The sequence below is a fragment of the Scyliorhinus canicula genome, chromosome 24 (genome assembly GCF_902713615.1).
Source record: "Scyliorhinus canicula chromosome 24, sScyCan1.1, whole genome shotgun sequence".
NCBI lineage: Eukaryota > Metazoa > Chordata > Chondrichthyes > Carcharhiniformes > Scyliorhinidae > Scyliorhinus > Scyliorhinus canicula.
Genome location: NC_052169.1, coordinates 22,313,246 through 22,330,431, shown reverse-complemented (window position 1 = coordinate 22,330,431; position 17,186 = coordinate 22,313,246). Strand labels below are relative to the sequence as shown.

General features: G+C 48.0%; 2 protein-coding genes across 2 annotated transcripts in view; one reads left to right on the top strand and one right to left on the bottom strand.

Moving 5' to 3' along the window:
• malt3 (MALT paracaspase 3) overlaps positions 1-17,186 on the top strand; it is a 242,432-nt gene that overhangs the window by 60,229 nt on the left and 165,017 nt on the right. The window lies entirely within an intron of this gene.
• Positions 1-17,186, bottom strand: part of alpk3a (alpha-kinase 3a) — an 81,738-nt gene that overhangs the window by 62,020 nt on the left and 2,532 nt on the right. Inside the window, exons 3-4 of the mRNA XM_038784247.1 lie at positions 8,216-8,337; positions 3,122-3,239 (exon numbers count right to left, since the gene is read on the bottom strand). Coding sequence (XP_038640175.1) covers positions 3,122-3,239; positions 8,216-8,337 — 240 coding nt within the window. The remainder of the gene's footprint in view (positions 1-3,121; positions 3,240-8,215; positions 8,338-17,186) is intronic.

The window sequence follows — 17,186 nt, the reverse complement described above, 5'->3', positions numbered from 1 at the left end:
ACAACGCATTCGACTACCTTACACGTTTGCCAGGTGCATGATTCGGGAATGCGGGCTGGGTACTGTCAGGAGTTTTAAGCTGTCAGTCAACCTCGCCATTGTATGTTTGATGGGCAGTGAAGTAGATGTTTGGCTGTGTGAGATCCCTAATCACCTCAGAGCACAGAACAGAGAGAGCCTTGCTCTGTCTCATCAATGCTGTATCAGAGCACAGAACAGAGAGAGCCTTGCTCTGTCTCATCAATGCTGTATCAGAGCACAGAACAGAGAGAGCCTTGCTCTGTCTCATCAATGCTGTATCAGAGCACAGAACAGAGAGAGCCTTGCTCTGTCTCATCAATGCTGTATCTAATCTGGGACTGTGTGGGAGTTCCTTAGTGGAGGAAACTTGTGGTTCAAAGCATTTTCCTATTGATTTTTGAACACCGTGTGTAGCATATATTTTCTGAAGACATTGTGCTTTCAGCAGTGAGAGTCCCATGTTGATATCTGTTTCGAGATTAGTTCAGCTTCGACTTCTGGAGTTTGGTGGGGGGGGTGGAGGAACAGGACAGAGTGCCCGACCTGCCCAGTGGATTTGGCTAGTTGGAGCTGAGAAGTCCAGCGGGACCTAATCCATGCTATTCCTGGATGGGACAAAGTAAAAGGATAAATCTCCAATTGCACGCAATGCTCGATCTGACTCAGAGGGTGTTTGGGGCGATGCAGAATGTTGTTACCTGGACTTTAAACAGTTCAAACTCCTGTCACAGGGACGCAAACATAGGAACAGGAGGAGGCCATTCAGCCCGTCGAGCCTGCTCCGCCATTCAATACTGATTGGACACTTCACTGCCTTTGCACCCACTATTCCCATGGGGGCAGCACGGTAGCATTGTGGTTAGCACACTTGCTTCACAGCTCCAGGGTCCCAGGTTCGATTCCCGGCTTGGGTCACTACCTGTGCGGAGTCTGCACGTTCTCCCCGTGTGTGCGTGGGTTTCCCCCGGGTGCTCCGGTTTCCTCCCACAGTCCAAAGATGTGCAGGTTAGGTGGACTGGCCACACTAGATTGCCCTTAGTGTCCAAGATTGCCCTTAGTGTTGGGTGGGGTTACTGGGTTATGGAGGTGTGGGCTTGGGTAGGGTGCTCTTTCCAACAGCCGGTGCAGACTCGATGGGCCAAATGGCCTCCTTCTGCACTGTAAATTCCATGATCTATGAACCCTTTCAATTATTGTCAATCAGAAATCTATCAAACTCTGCTTCAAACATACTCAGTGACTGAGCTTCCACACCCTCTGGGATAGAAAATATATCTATCCGCTGGGATAGACAAAGATTTACCACCCTCTGTGTAAAAAGATGTCTCCTCATCTCGGTCCCAAGTGGCTCCCATCTTATTTTGAAATTGTACCCCATTTGTAGACTCCCTAGCCAAGGGAAACATCTAACCTGTATCTACCCTGTCTACTCCTTTAATTATTTTGTAGGTTTCAATGAGATCACCTCTCATTCTTCGAAACACTGCAGAACACAAACTCAGTTTGCACAATCTCTCTGCATAAGACAGTCCTGCCTTAACCGTTTCATGGGAATGTCACTTTAAGAAATGTTTGTCTTCTCAGGTGTCTGCAGTGATGTCAGTGTGTGGGTGGAGCTAGGCTCTGGCTCTGCTTTTTACTTTCTTTTTGAGCTGGAAGCTGTTTTTGGCTCTGAGTTTTAGTTTCGTTTTCAGTTGGAGATCTGTATTCAAACCATAGAGGTGCATTTTGGTCTCTCTCTCTGCATGCTAAAGAATGTCTCCAGATCACTTGATGATTTCAAAGTAATACCGGTTTCTGTAAGGAAGACAAACCTGCTGTCTTTGTTTAAAAGGGTCTTTGGCTTATGGATGTTGTTAGGAAAGTTACTAAGGGTTACCTATAGAGCATTGTATCTGTGGGGATTATCAGTGTTGGTAGTTGATAAGATGTGTGTTCATAAAATGTTAACTGGATTCACAGAATAAATATTGTTTTTGTTTAAAAATACTTTAGATCTCTGTTGCATCACACTTGTCCGTAACCAAAATCTATTAAAAGTTGTGGGTCAGGTGAACTCAATGAAATACTTTGGTGTTCTCTAAACCCTGGCCCATAATACCCGGAACAAGTCTGGTTAAACTTTGTTGCACTCTTTCTATGGCAATAATATCCTTTCTAATGGTAGGGACCAAAACTGCACACAGTACTCCAGGTACGGTCTAACCAAGCTCCTATATAATTGAAGCAAACCCTCACTACTCCTGTACTCAAATCCTCTTGTGATAAAGTTTCTTTGTTCTTTTAGAGTTTTGGCCAAGATTGGTATGATGACCGATACATGCTTGGCGAGCCGAAGGGTATGTTCCTTTGCCGTATTGTTCTTTGGTATTTATAAAGGCTAACATTCCATTAGCCTTCCTAATTGCTTGCTGCACCTGCATGTGCGCCATCAGTGAATTATGGACAAGGACACCCAGGTCCCTTCGTACATCTATACTTTCTAATTTCTTACCATTTAAGAAATACTCCGCACTTCTGTTCCTTCTATCAAAGTGGATCACCTCACATTTTTCCACATTATATTCCATCTGCCATGTTCTTTTCCACTCACTAAGTCTGTCCAAATCTTCCTGTAGTTGCGTTACATCTTCCTCACAACGCACATTCTTGTCTAGCTTTGCCATGCGCGAACTTGTAGTTATGTAGTTTGGCTCCTCTTCAAAGCTTCCACACAATCTTCCCTTTCCATTCTAAAAATGTATTGTTTCTGGGAACGTGGCCTCCGTTAGCGAGGCCAGTACTTGTTGCCCATCCCTAAGTGACCTTGAACTGAGGGGCTTGCTGGGCCATTTCAGAAGGCAGTTAGGAATCAACCACATTGCTGTGGGTCAGGAGTCGCCTGTGGGCCAGACCAGGTAAGGATGGCAGATTTCTTTCCCGAATGGGATGAGCTCGATGCCACAATTGGTCATCGTGGTCATCATTACTGAGGCTAGCTTTCAATCCCGTTGGGGGATTTGAACCTGTGTTTCCGCCTGAGCATTAGCCTGGGCCTCTGGATTGCTGGTCCAGTGACATCACCACGAGGCAAACACCTCCGCTGCTGTCTGCTACTTACTTGTACAGGTGAAGTGAATGCTTCTTTCCATGGCGGAATATTTGATACTTGGGAAGGCCGCAGTATCGGTCCATCTCCTTGTCATCTTTGTACCACGTGATCTCTGGTGCTGGGTGACCTAGCAACGGAATGCATTGAAGTCAATCCCCCTGCCACATAAACATATCCCAAAACACGTGCCCCATCCTGGGTAACACCATGGTGAAGAAAATAAACAGGCACAAAAATACCCGGGGCCATGTGTTCTCGACCACTGGAGCCCTTCACAACCTCAGGGTATCCCAAAGTGCTCTAAAAACTTTTGAAATGTGCTCATTGTTGTAATGTAGAAATGATGCACAGCAAGCTCCCACACACACCAATAAGCAGATTATCTCTGGGGGAGGTTTAAGGGCGTCGGTTGAGAGTCAAGCGTTCAGCAGGATGGTGGCACGGTGGTTAGCACTGCTGCCTCACAGCACCAAGGACCGGGGTTCGATTCCCGGCTTGGGTCACTGTCTTCTGTGGAGTCTGCACTTTCTCCCCGTGTCTGCGTGGGTTTCCTCCGGGTGCTGCGGTTTCCTCCCACAGTCCAAAGACGTGCAGGTTAGGTGGATGGGCCGCGCTGAATTGCCCCTCAGTGTCCAATGGTGTGCAGGTTAGGTGGGGTTACAGGGATAGGGCAGAGGGAGTGGGCCTAGGCAGGGTGCTCTTTCGGAGGTCTGGTGCAGACTCAATGGGCCGAAAGGCCTCCTTCTATGCGATAGGGTTTCTAATTGTCGGAACACCGAGAGAATTCAGGCGTTATTCTTTTGAGATAGCGCCGCGCGTATCTGTTATCCACCTGACCGGACAGATGGGAGCTTGGTTTAAAATCTCCTCGAAGGATGGAGACTGACAGTGCCGTGCACTCCCTCAGTGTCGCACTGGATTGTCGGCCTGCGTTCGTGTGCTCAGGTGTTTGGAGTGGGCCTTGAACACACCATATCCTGACTGCGAGGTAGGAGTGTTAAACACTAAGCCACAGCCGACACTTATTACTGACGTTGTCCAATAGTTTATTGATCATTGGGCGCCGTTACCAGGGGAAAATATTAAAAGGGAACAGTCAATACCGCAAGGCCCACCTGAGGGGGGGAGGGGGAGGGACGGAGAAGACAGCCTGATTTTTCATTGGTTCATTTTGTTGGCTCCTCGGGCCCTCCGCCAGGCCTGATTTTCCTCAGCTCAGAGAGAGATTCCCTCGTGCGTTTGACTGTGCCGGGGTTTATCACACCGGCAAGCACATTTTCTCTCACAGAGAGCACATTGCTGACAGCTTCTCGAACCTGGTGGGGGAGGGGGGCTCCTGGCAAACATCTGAGAGCTACTGCAGGAGAACCGCGCCGGGAGCCTTCAGGGTGGGGGGACATTCATGTGATCACGCAACAACAACAACAACCTGCGTCAGCTCACATGTCTCCCCAGGTTTCGTCCCTGTGCATGCAGGTCATGTGGCGTGTTCCAAAAATAAAATGTAAATATCATTTTTGCCATTGTACAAGACTGTAAACTGAGACAGGAGCCGTCTCAGAGTCTCAAAAACAGGTCCAGTTGTTTGTCAGAGCTGCATTTTAATTTTCAGTCCCGAATGTTGCTCACAGACCTCTGGGTCTAACAGATAACAGTCCACCTTTATTCCATCCTCAAGCTTATTTGTTCCATCTGGAACATTGCCAACCCAGAATAATGGCTGTGTTTGAGACATCAACGTTCCAGAAGCAAACATACAGCAGATCATTATTAAATCATTGCAATATAAATAGCCGTTTGGTCAATCATCTACTTAAGAGATCACATTGTGCTATGATAAATCTCACTATGTTATCTTGCACTGAATTAAAGGCACTACATCGTTAGCCCACGCATTGATCCGATGATTCATAGGTGTCAGCTCGGTGGCTTCTCTCTTCGCTCTGAAGGGTTAGAGATTCCAGATCAGAGACCATAAAATCCCTACAGTGCAGAAGGAAACCATTCGGCCCATCGAGCTGCAGCAACCCTCTGAAAGATGCACCCTACCTAGGCCTAATCCCCCGCCGTATACCTGTAACCCTATAACTCCACCTAACCTTTGGACGTAAAGGGACAATTTAGCATGGCCAAGCAACGATTCCAGCCCTGGACAACTGTCTGTGCGGAGTCTGCACGTTCTCCCCATGTCTGCGTGGGTTTCGTCCGGGTGCTCCGGTTTCCTCCCACAGTCCAAAGACGTTCAGGTTAGGTGGGGTTGTGGGCCTAAGTAGGATGTTTAACAAATTCAGGACACACTCCTCACGCCACCTCAAGCAAAAACACTGCTCTACTTTCTTGAATCGACTGATATGATTTTGGTGACCCTTTCAAGAGCACGAGAAATAGGAACGGGAATAGACCAGATGGCCTGTCAAATCTGTGCTGCCATTCCTATTTATTCTTCTAACATTTAGTGCCCATCCCTAATTGCCCTCGAGAAGGTATTGATGTTTGGCCTTCTTGGACCACTGCATTCTGCCTGGTTCAACGTCTCTGTCTCAGTTAGGTACAAACGAGTGGCGTGCAAGGCCGATTTAACGGGCAGTTAATTGCTGTGGGTCTGGAGTCACCTGTAGGCCGGACCAGGTAAAGTTGGCAGATTACCTCCCCTAACGAACACTAGTGAACAGATGGGATTCTGGTTTCATGGTCACCGTTATTGCGGCTGGCATTCAATTCCAGATTCAAGAATTAAATTAAAATTCCATCAATTGGGATTTGAACCCATGTTCCAGTGGCATTTAACCTGGATCCTTAAGCATGGGACATTACCGCGACACCACCAACCATCCAGTTAGAGAAGGACATTTCTAACCCAGTCATAATTAATAATCTTTATTGTCACAAGTAGGCTGACATTAACACTGCAATGAAGTTACTGTGAAAAGCCCCTAGTCGCCACATTCCGGCGCCTGTTCGGGCATACAGAGGGATAATTCAGAATGTCCAATTCACCTAACAGGCACGCCTTTCGGGACTTGTGGGAGAAAACCGGAGCACCCGGAGGAAACCCACGCAGACACAGGGTGAACGTACACTCCTACCCCACAAGGAGGACTATATAATGGTGAACTCCTGATGCTTTGCACAATCCCATCCCAAACGCATGTGTCAACATATTCCCAGACTCTCCTTTGGAACTGATCCATTATGCCTATGCTGTGAAGTATTGCGAGATCCTGGTAACAGGTAGGATATTCTAAATTAGCTGCTATTTGGGGTATTTGTCATTCAACGTCAGTAAATTCGGTAGCAAAAAATAGCTGTCATGTGAGAGTCCCTTTAATAAAAGTGTGTTTTCTGAAATGACTGCAGTGATGTCATTGTGTGGGCGGAGCTGGAATGTGATTCTATCTTTTACTTTGAGCTGGAAGCTGCTGTGTGTCTTAGTTTCATTTTCGGTTGAAAGTTGTATTCAGACTACAAGGATGTTGGAGTCTCTCTCTCTGTATGTTAAAAAGGTGTCCAGATCACTTGATAATTTAAAAGTGATACCTGCTCTCTGTAGAGATTTCAAACCTGCTGTCTTTGTTAAAAAGGGTCTTTTCACTTATGGATGTTGTAAGGAAAGTTACTAAGGGTTACCTATAGAGTATTGTATCTATGGGGGATTGTCAGTGTTGGTAGTTGATACACTGTTTACTGTGTGTTTATAAAGTGTTAACTGGATTCATAGAATAAACATTGCTTTGTTTTAAAAATACTTAAGGACTCTGTTGCATCACACCTGGAGAGTGGACCCTTGTGCTCCCCATAACCAAAATCTATTGTGGGTCAGGTGAACTCCATGATATACTTTGGTGTTCTCTAAACCCTGGCCCATAACATAGGAACACAGATTATTATTTGAATGGATGTAAATTGAGAGAGGTGGATACTCAGCGAGACCTTGGTGTCCTCGTGCATCAGTCGCTGAAGGTAAGCGGGCAGGTACAGCAGGCAGTAAAGATGGCAAATGGTACGTTGGCCTTCATGGCGAGAGGATTTGAGTATAGGAATAGAAATGTTGACTGCAATTGTATAGGGCGTTGGTGAGGTCACACCTGGAGTATTGTGCCCAGTTTTGGTGTCCTTATCTGAGGAAGGATGTTCTTGCTATGGAGGGAGAGCAGCGAAGGTTTACCAGGATGATTCCTGGGAAGGCAGGACTGCCATATGAGGAGAGACTAAGTTGGTTAGGATTAGATTCATTGGAGTTTAGAAAAGTGAGAGGGGATCTCATAGAAACTTATAAAATTCTAACAGGATTAGACAGGGTAGATTCAGAAAGAATATTCCCAATGCTGGGGGGAATCCAGAACTAGGGGGTCACAGTTTGAGGATAAGGGGTAAACCTTTTAGGATTGAGGTGAGGAGAAATTTCTTCACCCAGAGAGTGGTGAATCTGTGGAATTTGCTATCACAGAAAGTAGTTGAGGCGAAAACGTTGTGTAATTTCAAGAAGGAATTAGAAACAGCTCATGGGGCTAAAGGGATCAAGGGAAATGGGGGGAAGGTGGGATCAGGGTATCGAACTTGATGATCAGCCATGATCATAATGAATGGCAGAGCAGGCTCGAAGGGCCGAATGGCCTCCTTCTGTTTTTCTATGTTTCTATGTAAATATAGAATAGCCAAAGGCGAATTGAGCTCTTGGGCAATGCGAGCGATTGGTCTTTGAGTTCAGACATGTTATTTGTGAGCTCCCTGAGGTTCTATGTCATAAGCCCAAGGCAACTCCTCTGCCGGTCTATCTCTGAAACAGTAGGGAATAGCTCGGGCTTGGTCTCCTGATTATCAATGTGAGATTCCAGCATTTGGTTTGCACGCTCAATACTGGGGTTCAAACCAGGGTCTCTCCATTGAACACCATGGGCTGGAGCCCGCAAATTTAGCCTTCGTCTTGGTGGGCCTTGCTCTGAAAACTGGCATCAAGCTTGTGGCATCTTACTGCATGTCCTGCACTATGCAAGCTGCACAAATAATGTCATGGTCAGAAAGATAAAAGCTTATTTGGCACACAAAACCATTCAACATCGCATGCCTGCATCAAAGGACATAACTGAGTTCCCAGATAATTACCTGTCACAACGCAGGTAAACTTGACATCAGAATTGTCAGATACTGCGTGAGATTTAAGTGTGGCTTCAAAACCTGGCTGGGTCTCTTCCGTTATCTGAGCAATGATGCTGCAAAACGTTTGCCTGAAAAGAAAAGATAATAATCAAGATATTCTTCCCAAATATCAGGGTAAAATCCAATTGAAACCCTTTTGCGCAGTTAATACAGAATTTTTTTCATGCAGTAGAAATTGTGCTACCGTGGGCAGCACGGTAGCACAAGTCGATAGCATGATCCACAAGTGGATAACACTGTGGCTTCACAGCGCCAGGGTCCCAGGTTCGATTCCCCGCTGGGTCACTGTCTGTGCGGAGTTTGCACGTCCTCCCTGTGTCTGCGTGGGTCTCCTCCGGGCGCTCCAGTTTCCTCCCACAGTCCAAAGACGTGCAGGTTAGGTGGATTGGCCATGATAAATTGCCCTTGTGTCCAAAAATGTTAGATGGGGTTATTGGGTTACGGGGATGGGGTGGAGGTGAGGGTTTAAGTGGGTCGGTGCAGACTCGATGGGCCAAATGGCCTCCTTCTGCACTGTATGTTCTATGTTCAAAATTGTCGCTCTGAAATGTGGTATTCTTACATCTGTCGTGATGGGTACAAGATGAAAAACTTTGACAGCATGTCTCTGTTTTTCAAAAGCACAAAATTCATTACAAATGAAAATACATAATTTTGCCATCAGTGTTTTTACATTGACCTTTATATCCAAGGTCGATCCTGCCAAGTTAAGGTTTAAATTGAATCATAAAATATGTCAGTGAAAATCATAGCAAGAATTCCCCAGACTTCCCACCACTGACAGATTCCAGAAACTCGGCACCGCCAGGGTAAAGCAGCCTGTTCGTTTGGGACCCCATCAACCGCCTTAAACGTTCACTCCCTCCATCACCAACACACAGTAGCAGCCGTGTGGACCATCTACAGGATGAAATGCTACAACTCACCAAGGCTCCTTCGGCAACACCTTCCACATCCAAGACCACTACCATCTCGAAGAGCAAGGGCAGCAGAGACATGGGAACCACGCCACCTGGAGGTTCCCCTCCGAGCCACTCGCTACCTTGACTTGGAAATACAGCTCCGTTTGTTCGTTGTCGCTGGGTCAAATTCCTGGAACTCCCTTCCTAACAGCACAGTGGGTGTACCTACACCTCAGGGGCTACAGCGGTTCAAGCAGACAGCTCACCGCCACCTTCTCAAGGGGCAATTAGGGATGGGCAATGAATGCTGGTCTAGCCAGCGACAAGCATATTTTGTGAAAAGATTTTAAAAATGGATGGACCAAGACTGTGAATGCTGACTCCCTGGATGCAAGTTAAAAATTGCAAACTAATCATAGAATCATAGAATTTACAGTGCAGAAGGAGGCCATTCGGCCCATCGAGTCTGCACCGGCTCTTGGAAAGAGCACCCTACCCAATGTCAACACCTCCACCCTATCACCATAACCCAGTAACCCCACCCAACACTAAGGGCAATTTTGGACACTAAGGGCAATTTAGCACGGCCAATCCACCTAACCTGCACATCTTTGGACTGTGGGAGGAAACCGGAGCACCCGGAGGAAACCCACGCAGACACGGGGAGAACGTGCAGACTCCGCACAGACAGTAACCCAGCCGGGAATCGAACCTGGGACCCTGGAGCTGTGAAGCAATTGTGCTAACCACAATGCTACCGTGCTGCCTTCGTCACAAAAACCAGAGGAACAGACAAATTAAATTCCTGAGGGAATTCTTAGATAATAGTAATCTTTATTATTGTCACAAGTAGGCTTACATTAACGCTGCAATGAAGTTACTGTGAAAAGCCCCTAGTCGCCACACTCCGGCGCCTGTTCGGGTACACAGAGGGAGAATTCAGAATGTCCAATTCACCTAACAGCACGCCTTTTGGGGCTTGTGGGAGGAAACCGGAGCACCCGGAGGAAACCCACGCAGACACCGGGAGAATGTGCAGCCTCCGCACAGACAGTAACCCAGCCGGGAATCGAACCTGGGACCCTGGAGCTGTGAAGCAATTGTGCTAACCACCATGCTACCGTGCGGCCCTCATGCTGCTAATCGATGGGTATGGACAGTTTCCACGTTAAAAAAAAATGAGTGGATGCGAATAATAATGGGTTTTAATTTAATCAATGTAACTGAATAACTAACGTGATGGATCCGTGGCAGTGAGCCAGGCACTGTAATCTTATTGGTGGGTTAAGGCAACATCTGTAAAGATTAATGGATACATGCCCTTCACAAAAAATGACTTGCATTTATAGACGCCTCAAAGTGCGTCACAGCCGATGAAGTATTTTTGTATTGTAGTCACTGTTGCAATGTAGGAAACTACAGCCCCCAATTTACCCACAGCAAAATCCCACAAACCACCCTTCCCAATCAGCAGATAATGTGCTTTTGTACTGTTTCTTAAGGGTAATCTATTTTTTGCCAATTAAGGGGCAATTTAGCGTGGCCAATCCATCTAGCCTGCACATCTTTGGGTTGTGGGGGCGAAACCCACGCAGACACGGGGAGAATGTGCAAACTTCACACGGACAGTGAGCTGGGGCTGGGATTGAACCCGGGTCCTGGGCGCCGTGAGGTAACAGCGCTAACCACTGCCCCACCGTAACGCCCAGGGAGGGACCAATCTTGACCAAAACCCTGCTCATCTTCAAAATAGGGCCATGTGATCTTTTACACCTGAGAGGACAGACAACTCACCTAAAGGGCAAGACTTGCAGGAGTGCTACACCCCCTCAGTCGGGCACTGGAGTGTCAGCCTTGGATTTCCTCGAACAAGCCCTGGAGTGGGGCTTGAACTCGAAGCCTTGCAGTTCAGAGGCAACAGCAGAACCAACTGCGCCACTGTTGACAGCTGAAGATAATGAAATAATCCGCACCTTCATGGTGTAACATTCCTGCGTCTGCTATTTTAAAAAGGCCCATTCATAATAATCAAGGGAATACAATGGCCGGGATTTTCCCATTCCGGGCATCGTTGGGGGGCAGTAGCTGAAAATCGGGCCCAATTGACCTCTGGCCGCTCTCCAAACATTCCCATCCCACCCATGACAAGGCTCGCCACTGTGGAGGCCGCAACATCCCAATCCCACCAGATAGGTTGTGTAATGACACAAACCCATTGGTCTAGAAACCTGTTGATGTTGCAACCTGTGACTCAGGGTATCCAATCCTGGCGAGGCGGGCATAGTGCCCAGTGTGCCGACTGCCGCATTGACAAAGCTGAAAGTGAGACCTCCCCGTTCCCATGCAAACAGAGGTCCTTCAGAAAAACGAGCTGCCCTGGACACTGCCTGCACCATGTTCAGGGGGCCTCAGTCTGCGCCCGGCCTAGCCAGGCTGTTACTGGCATGGCAGAATTTTAAAAATATTTATATTTAGGGAGCTGGGAACCATGCTAAACCCTGGCACCACGCCAGTGCACTGAAGACTACTGGCAGCTCCAGGACAATGGGGGGGGGAGACAGTATTTTCCCGGTCTCCACACTGCAATGTCCCAGTGTGTCACCACACAGTCCGATTCGAGCACGATATTGCTCAGTGGAGCAAGACTGCCGAGCAATTTACCCCTATAATGGCACTGAGGTCCTCCACGATGTGACAGCTCACTGCCGTGGTCCTGGCTGGGTGTGGGTGACCATTGTCAACCGCGTGCTAAAGAAACCGAGGTCCAGAATGGGGAATCTTCAGATATTTTACATTGAGGAATGTGGCTGTTTAAAGAATGGAAAAGGTATGTCGGAAGATAACGTTTGAACCTTCTCCTCGTGTCTGCGTGGGTTCCCTCCGGGTGCTCCGCTTTCCTCCCACAGTCCAAAGACGTGCAGGTTAGGTGGATTGGCCATGCTAAAAATTGACCCTTGCTGTCCAAAGATTAGGTGGGGTTCGATCAAAAGTGGGCCTAGGTTTCAGATATTCGGTGCAGGCTCGATGGGCCAAATGGCCTCCTTCTGTACTGTAGGGATTCTATGATAAATTCCAGAGAACGGTAAAATGGGCCTTGATAAAACGCGTGACCATAGTCAATTTAAGACTGGGAATTCGGCAGCACGGTGGCCTAGTGGTTAGCACAACCGCCTCACGGCGCTGAGGTCCCGGGTTCAATCCCGGCTCTGGGTCACTGTCCGTGTGGAGTTTGCACATTCTCCCCGTGTCTGTGTGGGTTTCGCCCCCACAACCCAAAAATGTGCAGGGTAGGTGGATTGGCCACGCTAAATTGCCCCTTAATTGGAAAAAATAATTGGGTAATCTAAATTTATTTTAAAAAAAGACTGGGAATTCTTCACACGAAGAATGACTAACATTCCCAGATAGTAGCGGAAGTGAAAACCCTGGAATAATTTAACAAAACTGTTGCAATAGAGGCACGATGGGGAAAGCGGGCTTAAAGGACCAGACTGGGAATTCCCACCCAAAGTCAATGGCGGGCCCGTCCACCATCCCGTCCCGCCGTGATGATTCCCGTGGTGGGCGTGGCTAGAACATTCCGCCCATAGTTGTGGCTTTCGCAATCTCAAGACGTCCCAGAGTGCTTTACAGCCACTCAAGTCCTTTCGGAGGGGCATCACTGTCGCAAATGGGGCAGATGATGGGCAGGATCGATGGACGAAAATGGGCTCAATGGTCTTCCTCATCCAGAACCATCTTGGGATTTAGTGCCCAATGGCCTCTCGGCACTTACAGCTGGCACAGGCTACTGGTGGAACCTGTACAGGAAACGATCCGCACATGCCGTGTGCTGGAGAATAGAGTACCATTGATCATGGCAGCACGGTAGCATAGTGGTTAGCACAATTGCTTCACAGCTCCAGGGTCCCAGGTTCTATTCCCGGCTTGGGTCACTGTCTGTGCGGAGTCTGCACATCCTCCCCGTGTGTGCGTGGGTTTCCTCCGGGTGCTCCGGTTTCCTCCCACAGTCCAAAGATGTGCAGGTTCGGTGGATTGGCCATGATAAATTGCCCTTAGTGTCCAAAATTGCCCTTAGTGTTGGGTGGGGTTACTGGGTTATGGGGGTAGGGTGGAGGTGTTGAACTTGGGTAGGGTGCTCTTTCCAAGAGCCGGTGCAGACTCGATGGGCCGAATGGCCTCCTGCACTGTAAATGCTATATCTACAGTCCACACATAAACATTCAACAGGAAACTAAACACGGGCAGCAGGGTAGCATTGTGGATAGCACAATAACCCGCACATCTTTGGACTGTGGGAGGAAATCGGAGCACCCGGAGGAAACCCACGCACACAGGGGGAGGACGTGCAGACTCCACACAGACAGTGACCCAACCGGGAATCGAACCTGGGACCCTGGAGCTGTGAAGCATTTATGCTAACCACCATGCTACCCTGCTGCCCAATATATCGATTCAAAGATGCCAGACAATGCTTAGATTGCGCGTATTTTCACGTAATTGAATCTTTACAGATCCAAAGAGAGGGGTAACCCCAGGTAACCGGGACCTGGGATTCATGTCGCATTACATTCATCCCCCACCATCTAGCCTGGGTTTGCAAAATCCAACCAACTGTCCTGGATCGAGACAATTCACACCTCTTTATCCTGGGGTTAACCCTATCTCTGGATCTGTAAAGGTTTAATTACCTGCAAATGCTCGCATTTCTAGCATTGTCTGGCATCTTTGAATTTGTCTATATATATGTTTCTGGAACATTTGCCTGAGGAAGGAACAGTTCTCTTTGAGTAGTTTTAAGGAGGAGCTGGATTGAATTCTGATTAACAAAGGGGGTGAAAGGTTATCGGGAGCAGAGGGGAACGTGCAACTGATGTTACAACCAGATTGAAAAATGAAAACGAAATGAAAATCGCTTATTGTCACGAGTAGGCTTCAATGAAGTTACTGTGAAAAGCCCCTAGTCGCCACATTCCGGCGCCTGTCCGGGGAGGCTGGTACAGGAATCGAACCGTGCTGCTGGCCTGCCTTGGCCTGCTTTGAAAGCCAGCGATTTAGCCGAGTGAGCTAAACCAACCCCAGATCTTATAGAGCGGGACAGCAGGCTCGAGGGGCCAAGTGGCCCACTCCTGATTCTACTTCGTACATTTGTGTGTTTGCAAGCAGGATGGGAAAAAACTCAGTTGGAGCTTGAATATCAATATAAATCGGTTGAGTCGAATAGTCTGCACTGTAAATTCTACATCAGCGAAAGGACGATCAAAGAAGAGTCAGACGGAGCCCATTTTATTTTTGACATGGGTTTCGACAGGGTTAAGGCTGCAGGACCACCCAGGGAAGAGGCAGAAGAGCGAAGTCCACACATAAACATTCAACAGGAAACTAAACACGGGCAGCACGATAGCATTGTGGATAGCACAATTGCTTCACAGCTCCAGGGTTCCAGGTTCGATTCCGGCTTGGGTCACTGTCTGCGCGGAGTCTGCACATCCTCCCCCTGTGTGCGTGGGTTTCCTCCGGGTGCTCCGGTTTCCTCCCACAGTCCAAAGATGTGCAGGTTAGGTGGATTGGCCATGATAAATTGCCCTTAGTGTCCAAAATTGCCCCTAGTGTTGGGTGGGGTTACTGGGTTATGGGGGTAGGGTGGAGGTGTTGAACTTGGGTAGGGTGCTCTTTCCAAGAGCCGGTGCAGACTCGATGGGCCGAATGGCCTCCTGCACTGTAAATGCTATGTCTACACCCTGACAACAGAGGCTGAAAAGGAGAAGCCAGGAACGATTGGCCAGGTAATCTTAACTCACTCGGAGATATTTAATCAGAGAAAAGCATTGTCGATTTTTCTCAAAGTAGATTAATTCAATTGAGGAAACCAATTTCACAGGGAAAGCACGTATTGTGTGCGCATATATAATGCATATTTTGGGATTTTCAAGGAAATTTGGGATGCTACTTTGACGACAGTAAAACATTGAAGGTAAAGCGGTCGCACAGATAAGAGGGCAGGAAACAAAGTCTGGGGTTAAGTGGGTATTTTTCTGATTAGTGGGTGGTGTCTCAGCGTTAGACACTCATTCGGACTCAGTCGGAGTGTTACGTCCAGCTCTGGGTGCGGCACTTGAAGGATGTGAAAGCATTGGAGAGAGAGTGCAGGGAAGAATGGTCCCATGCCAGAGCTGATAGAGGTATTCATAGTGGTTGGCACTGCGGCCTCAGTGCAGGGGATCCGGGTTCAATTCCGGCCTTGGGTCACTGTCTGTGAGGAGTCTGCACGTTCTCCCCGTGTCTGCGTGGGTTTCCTCCGGGTGCTCCGGTTTCCTCCCACAGCCCAAAGACGTGCAGGTTAGGTGGATTGGCCATGATAAAGTATCCCTTAGTGCCCAAAGATGCGTGGATTCGGTGGGATTATGGGGTTAAGGAGGAGTAGGCCTCAGTATGGTGCTCTTGCAGACGTCCAGACTCAATGGGCCGAATGTCCTCCTTCAGTACTGTGGGAATTCTAAGCTGCAAAATGGTGAGGGGTCTGGACAGAGAATAATAGGGAGAAGCTGTCCCCGCTCGTGGAAGGATGGAGAACTAGGTTTAAAATGAGAGGAACAAAAGGGTGATACGAGGGAAAGGTATTTCTCCGCAGCTCGTGCTTAAAGGCTGGAATGCTGTGCTTGGGAGTGTGGTGGAAGCAGGTTCAATCGAAACGTTCAAAAAGGAAATTAGACCGTGATCTGAAAAGCAAGGGTGGGCCGGGTTACAGGGAGAAGGCAGTGGAAATGGCACGGAGGGAATGTTCACTCGGAGAGCTGCGTCAGACACGATGGGCTGAATGGCCTCCTTGTGCACAGTAACGGTTCTGCCGGTGCTGGAGTGTCCAGGACCGCTTTACCTTTGCAGTGAAATAAACGCTGTGAGCTCACAGACACAAGGGGGAATGGTTGTGAAGGGATGCTATCAGATGTGAGAGATTGCGTGGAATGACAGAGAGCTTATTGAAACAGACAGCGTCATGGCAGGTGGAGCGGAATGCGGAGTGCTACTGGGGGGGGAGGGGAAAGGAAAACCCAAAACTCAGGAAAACAGAGGATTATTGGGTGAAAACGCATCTTTAAAGGTGAAAATAGAAAAGGCCCGTGAGGGGGCAAATGGGAGCCATTAATATAAAAGCAATGGATTGAAGATGGGTTTGTGCAAGTGTTTCGGCGACAATTAAAATGTGGCCTCAGTCTTGGAATTCCCCATTTGAGGAAAAGTAAGAGAGCCATGGAAAGGCCACAGTAGAGACTTCTGTTGTGAAGGACTCAAAAAATTAGGCCAATCTTCATAAAACAGCTGACGGGAGACTTTCAATTGACAAAAGGTCTTGAGACTGTAAATGGTAAAATATTGCTTCCCAGTAGTCGCTGAATCGGAAACAAGAGGGTTGGAGAGTCAGGGTTATCAAGCAGAACAGAGGGAAAAGCTGGACATAATATTGCCACATGGATCTTATAGGAATGTGAGGTGCCTTGCCGCAGAAGTTTTTTCATGAATTAGTGAGAACTCAAAAGGAACTGTGCATAATATGTGGGAAGGACCCTATCATGCCTCGTAATGGCATGTCATATTCTTAACTTTGAACTGTGGAAGCTTCTGGAACTGTCCTGGATTTGTTTAGAATGGGCACTGCTGAATTGTCAAGATGGCTGCCAAAGGGTCATGTGACCGTAGCTTCTTCAACACAGACTAAAAAGCTTCTGCAAAGGTCTAATTGGCTCACCTGTGGTGGGACCACCTCCCCCTGGAATGGACATGGCAAGATGAATATTATCAGGGGAATTCACACTTCTCATTGTTTAAGGATAGGTCAGAGGGCTGGTTTAGCTCAGTGGGCTAGACAGCTGGTTTGTGATGCAGAACAAGGCCAGCAGCGCGGGTTCAATTACCGTACCAGCTGAGAATTCTCCCTCTGTACATCGGAACAGGCGCCGGAATGTGGTGACTCGGGGCTTTTCACAGTAACATCATTGCAGTGTTAATGTAAGCCT